This window comes from Lithobates pipiens, unplaced genomic scaffold, assembly GCF_037356315.1.
Source record: "Lithobates pipiens isolate NorthernLeopardFrog02 unplaced genomic scaffold, aLitPip1_a1.2 Scaffold_22, whole genome shotgun sequence".
Lineage (NCBI taxonomy): Eukaryota > Metazoa > Chordata > Amphibia > Anura > Ranidae > Lithobates > Lithobates pipiens.
In genome coordinates this window covers 197,928,434-197,942,078 of record NW_027507784.1, presented here as the reverse complement: position 1 = coordinate 197,942,078, position 13,645 = coordinate 197,928,434, and the positions used below count along the sequence as shown (strand labels likewise).

Genomic DNA, 13,645 nt, shown 5'->3' with positions numbered 1-13,645 from the left:
TATATGACAGGTGTAAGACATAACAGAATAAGATATATCTAATCTATAATCTCAATGGGGCACTGAGATCATGAGATAATTACCAATTCATTTCGATAAAGCTGGATGCCTAGCTTTCATACTGACCTGCAACAAAAATTGTAATCCTAAAACTCTTTTACAGCATGCATGTTTCAGGTCTGCGACTCAAAAAAATGAGGACACTGGCAAAAAGCATTTAACTTTATCTAAAAACTTTGCTAAATCAATAACTTAATGCTATAAGCAGCAACTTTCCTGAAAGACATATGTACAGTTCAAAAATAGGTAAATATTCTTTAACAGTTCCTGGAACTTTCCTGTCCTTAGCGAACTGGGCAAGTAGTTCGCAAAGGACAGGAGAGCTCCGGGAACTGTTAAATGCCTTGGCTGGGCTATAGCCATAAGCGTGAATGACCTCTTGTATCAAGAGGTCATTTGGAGCTGGTAGGCAGACATTTCTGCCTTTAGTGGTGGCATTGCTGCATGGATCACTTTCTATGGTGTTGGATGGTGGAGATGCACATCAAGAGTATCAACACTTGGAAATTAGATATAATGCTACATCGCTTTTGGACACTTTTTTATTATTGTTTTTTTGGTTTTTAATTTTTCAGTTTTTATTTAGTGCAACCCTATCTATATATTTACCCATTATTAGAAGAAAGCCAGAGTTTGTAGCCCCCATACTGCTTTCATGACAGGGTCTTTTTGTAGGCAGAAGATCTAATGCTTCCAAAGACCAACTTTAAAGGGGTTGTAAAAGCAGGTTTTTTATCTTAATGCATTCTATGCATTGAGATAAAAAGCGTTCTGTGTGCAGCAGCTTCCCTCAGCCCCTCTAATAGTTACCTGAGATCCCTCTCTGTCTAGCAATGTCGACGAATGTCTCAGCGAAAATTGGCTGTTGCTGCTGTCAAAGTCAGCTAGCCAATCAGGGAAGAGAGGGGGCCGGGCCGGGTCTCCGTGTCTGAAAGGACACAGGGAGCTGTGACTCGGCTTGGGTGGCCCTATAGCAAGCTGCTTGCTGTCGGGGCACTGAACAGGAGGGAGGGGCCAGGATCACTAAAGAGGGACCTGAGAACAGGAGGATCCGGGCTGCTCTGTGCAAATCCACTGCAACAGAGCAGGTAAGTGTAACATGTATCGTCTTTTTTCCAATAAAAACAACAGACTTTACAATCACTTTAAATGGTTAACTGATTATTTTAACAGAGATCCAAAAGAATTGTACATACCTCCAGACAGAGTGCCTGATGCCTTGGCAATTTCTCCTTTAAAAATCAAAGTGTGATCTAGAATGATTTTAATGTCCTTTACACCACGGAATGAATGAATTCTTGATTTATTGTAGTTCCATATTCTAATCATAGCTATTTGACATGAGGATGCAAAGTCTAAGTAAATATATTGACTCTTTCCAAGAGTGAATGGTGCTAACCAAAGATGCATATCGTCTTGTGTGTTGTTAACACCATCGATAAGGTTTGACACAACTCTAGGGTCTTTAGCAAATGCAGATACTGTATTTTTATTGGGGGGGAAAGTTTCAATTTTTGTAATAGGAATGGGGTTGCCTGTGGAAGAATATAATTCTATTCCATTAAGTCCAACATAATGTCTATCTCCCCAGGTAGTTACTATTTTAATGCATAAGCGCTGACCATAAGGTAAAACTGGAATTTCAAACTCAATTCCATCATCTTTGTCATTTTCATACAGAGCCACATCTGTTGCATTGGACAGTTCTTGGTTATCTCTTTTTGTTACATGTTGCCTTCCAATTTTTTGCTGCTGCAAAAACTCATCAAAGATATCCCCTTCAAACTCCATGTTTGAGATTCGACCACGCTGAGACTGATTAAATTGCATTAATGAAGTCCATGACTCCATTAGGATGTTATCTTGATCCCTGCTGCAACTCTGCTTGGCGTTAAAATTTCCTTGATTACCTAAGTAAAAATATGTTTAAAAAAGTTGAATTGTAACAGTGACATACAATTTTTATATACTTGAATCAATGGGTTGATTTACAAAAGGAGTAGAGTGTATTTACTTTGCAAAGAGAATTTTCATTTAGCTTAGAGAATAAATGGAAGACAAGTGAAAATTCACTTAGCAAAAATAGGTAATCATGTGCAAATAAAAGTAAAAAAACAAAAACAACCTTGCACATGATTAGAAGATTGAAGTCAGGTCAGCTTCATCTCATTTATGAAGTGTCAGGGCCGGGATTTGAACCCGCAACCTCTGATGTGCCCAAAATGTCTCTTCTTGCAGAGCTACCTGGAATGCTGGACAGTTTCCAGGACAATTCCTTGAATTATCGTGTCTTGAACCTTGTTTGTCTTAAACCCTGAACTCTTTGCTCCTACCATGAACTTCCTGAATTAAAGTGAAGTTCTGCATTTTTTTTTTTTAAATACTGCAGCTGCTGACTTTTAAAATATGGACACTTACCTGTCCAGGGTATCTGCCATGTCGGCACCCGAAGTCGATCTATCCCTCGGCTGTCGGGTGCAGCCGCCGCCATCCTCGTTGAGGGAATTTAGGAAGTGAAGCCTTGCGGCTTCACTTCCTGGTTCCCTACTGCAAATGCGTGACTTGTGCTGTGCTATCCCACTGGTCCCTGCGGTTTTCTGGGACCTGTGTGTCTCCCAGAATACAGCAGCGGGGGGGGGGGAGTGGCATAGATACCCGCTAGTGGCTCGGGTATCTATGCCCAGAAGTGGGAGCAAAATACCTGTATAAAACAGGTATCTGCTCCCCCCTCTCCCCTTGAAAGGTGCCAAATGTGACACGGGGGGGGGGGGGGACCTGAAAAGCGTAAGTTCCATTTTTGGGTGGAAGTCATGTCTCTTCACTTCCCGTTTGCCAGATTATTGTGCTCCAGCCAGTATCTTGCTCCTGTCTTCCCTCCATATTTTGCTACCACTAGTTATCGACCATTGGCTTGTTTCTGGACTACGCTTCTGCCTGATTTCTGGACTACGCTTCTGCCTGATCCCAACCTGCAACCACTCATTGCTGACCCTTTGGCTTGTTTACTGACTGCTTTCTGTTTGATCCCTACCTGCTTATTCGCTACTGGACCCCAGCTTGCACACCTCCTGGTGGGGTGATCCGTGACCTGGTACTAACATACAGCAAAATCCATCTCCATCATCAGAAGCTCTGGTGAACATCAGTTGGTACTTAGACTCTGCACCTCAGGTGAGCCTGCATCATTCACCATGGTGAATGCCTGTGTACCTATATCCTGCTGGTCGTGATAGTTCTAAGCTAAGGAAAAATATACTTTATCACAAAGTGAATTTTCACTTTACAAAGAAAAACTTTCTCTTAGATAAGTAAATGAGTTAAAGCTGTGCTGACTTCAATTAAAAAAAAAAATCCTGCTTTTTACATTTTCCATGCACGATTGGCTGTTTTTTGCAATTTTTTCCCCCACTTTTAGTCCCCTTACATATTAAGCTAGAGGAAAAATTAATTTTGCAAAGTGACATGTTCTACTCCTTTTGTAAATTAACCCCAATATTCTTACATAAAGAATATGCTGGTCTATCTTGTTTGTTGACTAAACACTGCTCATATTAGACTTGCATTGACACAGACAGCAGGACTCCGCCCCGCCCCCGTGTCACTAGATTTGATTGAAAGCAGCTGGAGCCAATGGCTCCTACTGCTATCAATCTATCCAATGAGGACCCAAGACAGCGGCTGGAGCTGGAACAATCGGGTTCAGGTAAGAAAAAGGGGGGCTCTGGGGGGGGGGGGCAGCTGCAGCACAGGAAGCTTTTCACCTTAATGCATAGAATGCATTAGGTAGAAAAACCATGAGACTTTACAAATACTTAAACTGTAATTGTAGGAGCAAAAAATAGTTCAGTTATGACGATGTTTCATATTGCAGACTTACTTTTTGTTGGCAGGTTTACATCTCCACATTTATCGGTGTCCAGTCTTTTATCCTTAACATGTAATTTCCTTCTTCTGTCACTGACCGGCCATTCTGATTCAGAAAAGAACTTGGGGCTACTGGTTTCTATTTCATTACCAATATTCCTAGATGATAGAGAAGAAATGTTTCTTCTGTTTTCATTTCTATCTAGATGTTCCCTAGGTGTAATGGGACTTCGCACAAAATCATTTATAAAAGTATTTTCATCATTTTTGTAAGTATTCATTCTACTAGATTGAATACCAGTCAACCCCAGATCCAGTATTGAAGAACTCTGATCATGCAAATTCTGTTGGAAGTTAAAAGAAGAAAGCCACTGTGGGGTTTTATTTGATGATCTTTCTACCATTTGTCCAGTAATATTTTCCTGTTTTTTCATGACCAAGTCTTCATGCTCTAAAGGAGATGTTGAGTTTTCCGGCATTTTTTTAGATTCATTTATATGTCTATCTTCTTCTCTGAACGAATTCTGTCTTTTCCCTTCAACATCTTCAGTCTCATCACTTTCTTCCACTTGTCTTGTTACAGATTTATTTAGCTTGTCGGTACTTAAATCATCCAGCTTACAATGTAAAAGATACTTATGTTCTTTTAACACTGAGTAACTTTCTGATGTAGGGGCTTGAAGTAAAGGGCTCAACTTTCCACAGGTTGAGAATTGTGGCAAATGGTCATTATTGCTGCCTGAGCTACTGATTTCATTTTCTACATCCATCTGATTTCTAGACGTACATAGAGGAGGTGGGGAGACAGACTTTACTTGTCCAGTAAATAAATCAATAGTGTTGCTGTAATCAAATACTTTATTTCCGCATCCTTTCTCTAAGAACCCATCAAACATCAAAGTTTCGTTTTTGTATATTCTCAAATGTTTTGCGCCAATGTCGAGATACTGAAACAGATATGTATACAGATACATGAAAAAAAATTATACAATGCAAGTGCTTTACAGCAAAATTAACTAATATGCAGCAACTTTTAATAGGTTATACATCAAAGATTAAATGCACTCAAGCCACCTATTGTACTTTTAAAAAAAATACTATAAAATAAAGAATGCAAAAAAAATGCACTCAAATATATTTTACCTAGGTTTTTATTAAATCTCCCAGTACCTCTAGTAAAAGAATTCCGACCATGTTTTTTTAAATATATATATGGTATGAGGCAATGCAGCCTGACAGCAATTATCTACTATGCAAACGGTGATTCGTTAAATATAATCTAAAGTTTACTTCAAGTAGCAACCCACAGATTACACAACTAACTAGCGATAGCATTAGAAAAGCACTTTTCATTGCAATATACCTAAAACCAGTTGCCATAGACTGAGTATAGCCTCGAATACAAAATATACGTAATACATATAACAGTACCATCATCCCAATTGATAATTGTCAAGAATTGGGAATACTAAGGATATTGGGGCAGTTGCTGAGGCTGCTCCCTTGATATCCACACCCAAAAATGTTTGTTGAGGGGACTATTGCGGTACTAAATAAATCATAAAAGACTTTGTTCTAAAAAAAAATTACAAGTAATTTAATAAGGACAAAAAAATGAAATCCATCAAAACTTTCATATTGCTAAAATCATATACACCACAATTTAATAAACTACCGACGGGTAAGCCCGTAAGGTTTCTATTGAAGAGGGGTACAGAAACGTTTCCTCTACCGGTTTCGCGGCGAACCGCTTCTTCAGGAGGATAGTCTACAGAGTAAATAAAAATATTTACAAATAATCAAATAGCAGCGAATCATATAATGGACATAACAGAAGAGTTACAGTAATTTAAATAGCGAGGGGATCAGCTCACCCACAAAGGAGGAAGCAGTAGATCACAGGACCCATCGGTTTCCTCCCACGGCAGATGCGGGGGGTTGTAAAGGACTCTTTAAATTTAAACAGATATATATGATATGAGAGTTAAAGTGAGATGAGACATTAACCTATACACACCTAAAGAGCGATATATAGGTGAAAAGGGATGGAAAATAGACTGTGTGTAGGGGCTGTAAAAAGAGCCTATAAAAAGGAAGTGCTTCATTGTGCATCCTAAGGTGTCCTACGCAAGCAAAAAATTACCAAAGAAATGTGACCAAATTGGGAAGAAAAGGAAAAAGAAATGTGGAAAAGGGCAAACCACCACAAAAAATAGGGTAAAAAGGATATAAGTGAAACAAGTGTGAAAGTAAAAGCCAAACATACCGTTTGTGCTATATTATCCAGTGCATACCACCCATGTTCATAGAGGGAGATCGAACAGGGCAACACCATAGTAGCCAAGGAATACAAATGTATAGTGTGCAGGGCAGGTATCACCTACTATATATATAATACACTCCCCAAAGGGAGGAACTGGTAAGCATGTATGCACAGGTTGCTGTTGTAGATGGACACCACAGGTGTATTGCAGGTTAGCACACCAGGTAATCATGATAATTAATATGGTAGTTCATTAGCCAGGAAACAAACATGAACCTGGGTATTGATCGCCATCTGTGGGGGTACACACAGAGCAATCACTTTAAGCACATATGAAAAAAGGCATAAAGTAAGATAAGACCAGGAGACCTAGGGTACTAGAGGTCCTAGTCATCGGGTACAAAAACAGCAATACTCTAACCTGTATAGACATGTCCAACAGCGCAACCCGGCATGTGGAGTCCTGAAAACTGCTCAACAGTGGTCTAACACAGACCACTATTTAAGCCCCCAACCCTTCCGGCATCAGCGTACGCCGCTAAACGGCGGCGTCTGATGTCACGGGGGTCCGCCCACCCACACCGCGCACTCGCACGGCCATGCAACCATCGCGCACGCTAATGCGGACGCATTACCCGTCGGTAGTTTATTAAATTGTGGTGTATATGATTTTAGCAATATGAAAGTTTTGATGGATTTCATTTTTTTGTCCTTATTAAATTACTTGTAATTTTTTTATAACAAAGTCTTTTATGATTTATTTAGTACCGCAATAGTCCCCTCAACAAACATTTTTGGGTGTGGATATCAAGGGAGCAGCCTCAGCAACTGCCCCAATATCCTTAGAATTCCCAATTCTTGACAATTAAAACCAGTTGCCCAATTAAAGTTTACCTGGGCTCCTTAAAGGAGAAGTTTACCTTTGGGGAAATGGTACAGGTACCACCCATTTTTAGGCACAGCCCACTACACTGCCTCTTGTGACAGCAAGCAAGGAATCTGTTCTCCCCCACTTGCGGTCATTATTTTTGTAAAAATGCCACCGCGCATGTCTGCCCGGTCACGTCATTCATTCACAGAGTTCTGTGACTAGAAAACTACAAGTACCAACAGTACTTGTAGTACTCAGTGAACTACCAGTTTGCTGCTGAGCACTCTGGTAGTTCATTGTCTCTTCCTATCAGTGTGCATCTACCGGCCCATACGAGGTACAAGCAGACAGATACACAGACAAGTCTTCAGGAGTCCTGCATGGCACCTGGAATCTGCTGATCGCGGGTGCAATGCTTTATAGGCTCCAATTAAAAAAAAAATATTAAATGCACAAAAAGATGTGCATTTATTTTATTTTTTTATAAAAAGGTGAACTTATCCTTTAATACATACAACATATTTGCACCGTAAAGTCCATGCCTTAGTATCATAATGTTAAAGTAGATGTCCACCCTAAAACTAAAATCCATGCATCTACAGACATTGACAATCTAACACTAACCTAATCTATCTAGCCCTGTAAAGAAAAAAAATCAGTATGCATACCGTTTCTGCAGTCGATCTGATCCCACGCTCTGCTGTCAGTCACAGGTTCACTGTGGAGGCGGGTGCAGAGGGCACAGTCGACAATGGAAGCCCCATAGTAAGTCTATGGGTGACGTCGTCACTCCCCATTCATTTCACAGCCGTTGTCACCTGTGTCCTCTGCAGAGCTTTGGCTGCTGGAGACAGGGTCAGTTCGGCTTCAGAAAAGGTATATATACGGATTTCTTCTTTACAGGGCTAGATAGGTTAGTGTTAGAATGTGGATGTCTGTAGATGCAGTGATTTTAGTTTTAGGGTGGACTTACACTTTAAGCACCTCCCGACTAGCTCACGTACATATACTGCAGCAGGTTGGCAGCCCTTCGCGAAACGCTGTACAGGTATGTCGGCTCCTTTAAGAGCCTTAAACACACAAATCCCTGTTCTTTCAGGGGAGAGGAGACATTTAGTTTGTTCTTACTAAGTAGGAACAATGATATGTCTCCTCCCCCAGTCACTCCTATCCCCATAGAGTTAGAAACACTAATGAGGGAAAACATTTAACCCCTTGATCGCCTCCTAGTGTTAACCCCTTCCCTGCCGGTGACATTTACACAGTAATCAGTGCATTTTTATAGCACTGATCGCTGTATGTTAATGGTCCCAAAAAAGTGTCAAAAGTGTCTGATCTGCCGCAGTGTCGCCAGTTCCCATAAAAAAATACTTTTATCGCCGTCATTACTAGTAAAATAAATAAATAAAAATGCCATAAATCTATCTCCTATTTTGTAGACACTATAAAACTTATTGCATTTTTTTTTTACCAAAAATATGTAGAAGAATATATATTGGCCTAAACTGATGGATACATTTTTTTTTTTATTTGGGATATTTATTAAAGCAAAAAGTAAAACATAGTTTTTTTTTTTCAAAATGCTCTTTTTTTTTATAGCGCAAAAAATAAAACCGTGATCAAATACCACCAAAAGAAAGCTCTATTTGTGGGAAAAAAGGATGTAAATTTTGTTTGGGTACAATGTGCACGACTACGCAATTGTCAGTTAAAGCGACGCAGTGCCGTATCGCAAAAAATGGCCTGGTCATTTGGGGTAAATCCTTCCGGGGCTGATGTGGTTAAACAACTTCATAAGACTTTCATTTGATAGCCATAATATTTATCTTAAAGCCCATCTCCAGGCAAATACAAACCCCTCTCTCTCCCATCTACAACACAGCCCCAACATTCTTTTGCCTTCTCAACTTGTGAAAATTATACATTCACCTTTAAGAGAGGACTAGGCAGAACACATAAAAACAGCAAAGCTGTACAGTACCGCCCGCCCAGGGGGTGGTCCTACTGGCTATAATCCTATACTCTGCTAAGCCCAGGAGGCACCAATTGTCCTGGTAGAATGTGCCGTGACAGGAAAGGGGGATGCCCGCCCCTTTATGGCATAAGCCTGAACCACGATCTGTCTGATCCACTGAGAAATGGTGGCCAACGAGACTGCCAGGCCCTTCTTCGGACCAGCCACCGATACAAACAGGGAGTCTGACCTCCCAAAAGGAGCTGTAGCAGACAGATACACCCGCAAAGCCCAGATCAGGAACAAAGAATGTAAAGCAACCTCTTTGGGATGTGACGGCCGAGGACATAAGGACGGAAGCACAATGTCCTCATTTAGATAAAAGGCCGAAACAACCTTTGGAAGAAACAAAGGCTGCGGGTGCTGCCTTATCCTTGTGGAGGATCAAGTAGGGAGACTTGCATGACAAGGCCGCCAACTTAGAAACCCGCCTTGCAGATGTAATAGCAACTAGAAAGACTACTTTCTTAGAGAGTGTCAGGGAATCTCCCTAATGTTTGCAAACAGCAGTTTCTGAAGCACCAGATTCAAATACCACAGAGGCAGCAGTGGTCTTACCGGAGAGGCCACATGTCGAACTGCCTGAACAAACGCACTCACCAATGAGTGAGTTGCCCAAGGTCGCTGAAACAAAACAGCCAAAGCTGATATCTGCCCCTTAATGGTGCTTAATGCACGTTTCTGATCCACTCCTCACTGCAAAAACAGCAGGATCCTGGAAACTGAATATGTACGCGGAGCTTATCGGAGATTACCGAAGCCGACAGTCCATGGTCCCTCAGCACCTGGCTTTCAACAGCCATGCCATTAAAACCAATGATGGTAAAACAGGATGAAGTATTGGACCTTGCGACAGAAGGTCCTCCCGCATTGGCAGCCACCAAGGAACATCTACCACCATTGGAACTATGTCGGCGTACCAAGGACGTCTAGGCCAATCAGTGGCAATCAGAATAACCGGAATCCCCTCAGCCTCCACTCTGCGTAGCAGTCGAGGTAGGAGTCCAAGCAGGGGGAAGGCATAGATCAGCCAATAATGCCCCCATGGAGCCAACAACACGTCTGACGCGTCCGCCCAGAGATCTCTTGACCTGGCCACAAATCTATGTACCTTTTCCGATTGAGCCGAGAGGCTAACAGATCCATATCTGGTGTGCCCCACCTTAGGGAAATGAACCGAAAACCCTTCTGGATGCAGCGACCATTCCCCCTGGTCCAGCAGTTGATGACTGAGGTAGCCGGAACATGCCGCTCTGCCCACTGTAGGATGTGAGTGACCTCCAGCACTGCAGCTGAGCTCCTTGTCCCTCCTTCATGGTTGACATATGCCACCGCCATGGCGTTGTTTGACTGGATCCTGACCGGACGCCCCTGTAGCCTCTGCGACCATGTGGAGAGGCACCGTCTAATCACCCAAAGCTCCAGCACACTGATCGGCAGGCGAGATTCTTTCTCCTTCCAGCGACCCTGGGCCATCTGTACATCCAAAACTCCCCCCCCCTCCAGCCGGTCAGGTTGGCATCCGTTGTGATCACCGTTCAATGAAGTGGAAGGAAAGACTCCCCAGACTGAAGGGCCAGAGACCTCAGCCACCAGAGAAGGGAATCCCTGACTAGCTGGCTCACCCGAATTTGACAATCTAGGGATGTCGGAGACTTGTTCCATTTGGACAAGATATCTTTCTGCAAGACTCGCCTGTGGAATTGGGCATACGGTACTGCCTCAAAAGTGGCTACGATGAGACCCAGAACTCACATGCAAAAACACAGCGACAACCACTGGCGGAACATCAACAACTGCACCACCGATTGAAGAGTCTTCAGCTTGTCCGAAAGGAGAAAAACTGTTGCCTCTGAGGAACTCAGAATCAACCCCAGGTACTCCAGGAGTCGGCACCAACACAGACTTCTGGAGGTTCAACACCCAACCAAAGTCCCAGAGAGTCTGCATGGTGATCTCTACATCCCCTCTTAATTCTGAGGCAGAAGCTGCTCTCAGGAGGAGATCATCCAGGTAACCCACGATCACGATCCCTCGTTGTCTTAGCAACATCAGAATTGGTGCTAGCACCTTGAAGACCCTTGGCACCGTCGCTAGGCCAAAAGGGGAGAGCTACAAATTGGTAGTGCTTGTCCCCGAAAATCGCAAATCGTAGAAACCTCTGATGCCTGACGCATATGGGGACATACAAGTATGCATCTTTGATGTCCAAAGATGGCAAGAAATCCTCTTGATGAAATGCAGCAACTACACGGAAAGAACCGATTACATCCTGAACCTTCGCACCTTCACAAAGCAGTTGAGGGCCTTGAGATCCAGGACCGGACAGACCCCTTCCTTATTTGGGACTACAAACAGATTGTAGTAGAATCCCTCAAACCAGCAGGTCCTGTACTGCCCCAGACAGGGCCTCCCGACGAGCCGGCAGAAGATGAAGGTTGGAGGGAAATATCAGTTTGGCAGACACGAAAGAAACTATTTTGTATCCTGACAAAACCAGTTTGCTGACCCACTGGACCACCAGACTGCAAACTCCCGAGAGTTGGGCGGGGGCACACCTTCATGGGCAACAGATTTGCTTGCAGCCTTGTTCAGCTTCCGAAACCAGGGATGTTTTTGTCCCTCTGCGGGTACCTTGACAGACTGGGAACGCTTACCTGCCGACACGAGTGGACGAAAAAGCCACCTTTGAGCGGAAAAAGTGGCTCCTTACCCTTCTTGGACTGTGGGAGCAAAGTACTCTTTCCCCAGTAACATTCTTAATAATGTTGTCCAGCGAGGCTCCAAATAGCCTCTCACCTTGGAAGGGCAAATCCGCCAGTGCTTTCTTAGATGCTTGGTCCGCAGACCAGCACTTAAGCCAAATCAAGCGACGCAGCACCACTGCTGATACTGAGGCTCTACAAAGCATAGGAGCCGTATCCAGGGCCACATCACAGACATACTAAAGGACGTGCACCAACTAGTTTGCCAGTTCCACACAGACTGGGGAAACCTGTTCCTTCCCTAACTCCCGGTGCAACAACGTAGCCCATTCAGTAAGCGTTTGCGACACCAAGGCTGTGGCTAACACCGGCCGCAATGCTGACCCCACCACGGTAAACATGTAAAGGGCCACCGCCTCTGGCCTTGTGTTGGCAGGGTCCTTGAAAGCAGGGCACCCTTCCACCGGGATCATGGTTACCTTATTTAACCTGGTTCCCGGGGGGTTAACTGATGTCCATTTTTTCAGAAAACTCTCCTCAAAAGGGCAACGCACTGCCATTCGTCTCGGGACTGAAAAGGCCTGCTGCGGGCTTCCCCATTCCCTGTAAATAAGCTGATCAAAATAAATTAAATATGGAAACTGCTTAGCAGTGCGGACCGGCTTGTGGGACCCAAAAGGGACAGACACCTCTGCAGATGCCCCTGCCGTATCCTCTATCTTTAGGGTATCCCGCACCGTTGTGATAAGTGCTCCTACTAGCGTTTTTCCTGTGCTGACCCAGTCATCCTCACTGTCAGAGGTCCTGGTCCCCATCCTCTATGTCAGAACAGCGGCCGTCTGTCACAACGGGACCCGAGTCTGAATCAGAGCTTTCCACAGAAGATGGTGGGGGGAAAGGGATTTTTTTTACCTTCCTTGCGCCCACACGCCGCTTCTACCCTGGCAACAAAAGATTCCAGGACCGCTGACAGAGCGTGCATAGGCATCGCAGGTGCAGGGGAACTGGTTGCTATAACAGGGATGTCTGGGGAAGAAGCGACAGCTTCTGATGCCATGCTGACCCACTCTCGCCTGCCACCCTTAGGGACCTAAGGCAAGCAACAAAAAATGCCCACCCTCCTAGTTACCAAAGACTGAGGGGCCCCCCGCACGACTGACCACCCTGACCCAGGTACCGCACTGTGCTGCCGCCGCCCACTCTCCCATCTGCCTGACACAAGGTGTTATGTGTCAGTTTTGTGCTGTTCCAGGTTTAACCAGCGCCCAGTGCTAGAGTATAACAGATCCGAGGCTACTAAAATAGCCGTAGGCCGCCTCAACAAAAGCATCCAAAATCGCCGCCACATGGCTGCAGCTACAAGAAAATGGCCGCGGCTCCCATGGCGGCCAGTCCCCACATGGGAGCACACAGACACCCAAAGAACGACAATAAAACAGGGAAAAAACAAGCGAACCATTAACTGCCCAGCACAGCCCCCTGCCAGGACCCAGAGACCCCCCCAGAGGACCCCCCGGCCAGGTATGTGCAGTGCATCCCCTATGCCCAGTCACACAGTGGCCCCTAAGCATGGGGAGGAGGGAAAGGCACAGGGAGAGAAGAAAGGGAGAGGGAGAGACCCCCTAGTCAACCTCCCAGGGAATGCACAGCTGCTCCATCCTGCCGAAAACAAGTGGAACAATACTTAACTCTCCTGCCGGGACTGCTGGACGCAGTCCACAGACAGACCCATCACCCGAGGAGTAAGGTCAAGATTAAAGGTGCTGTGTCCATCAATGAATGAAAGAGAAATAGGATTTTTATAACAGCCTACCTGTAAAATCCTTTTTTTGGAGTACATCACGGGACACAGAGCCACAGTAATCGCT

The 13,645-nt window shown here is 44.2% G+C and overlaps 1 protein-coding gene across 3 annotated transcripts in view; it reads right to left on the bottom strand.

Moving 5' to 3' along the window:
* Window positions 1-13,645, bottom strand: part of KATNIP (katanin interacting protein) — a 189,438-nt gene that overhangs the window by 36,151 nt on the left and 139,642 nt on the right. For all 3 annotated transcript variants that reach the window (XM_077448812.1, XM_077448813.1, XM_077448814.1), the window contains 2 exons: window positions 3,938-4,871; window positions 1,257-1,970 (listed from right to left, as the gene is read on the bottom strand). In XM_077448812.1, the coding sequence (XP_077304938.1) occupies window positions 1,257-1,970; window positions 3,938-4,871 (1,648 nt within the window). The remainder of the gene's footprint in view (window positions 1-1,256; window positions 1,971-3,937; window positions 4,872-13,645) is intronic.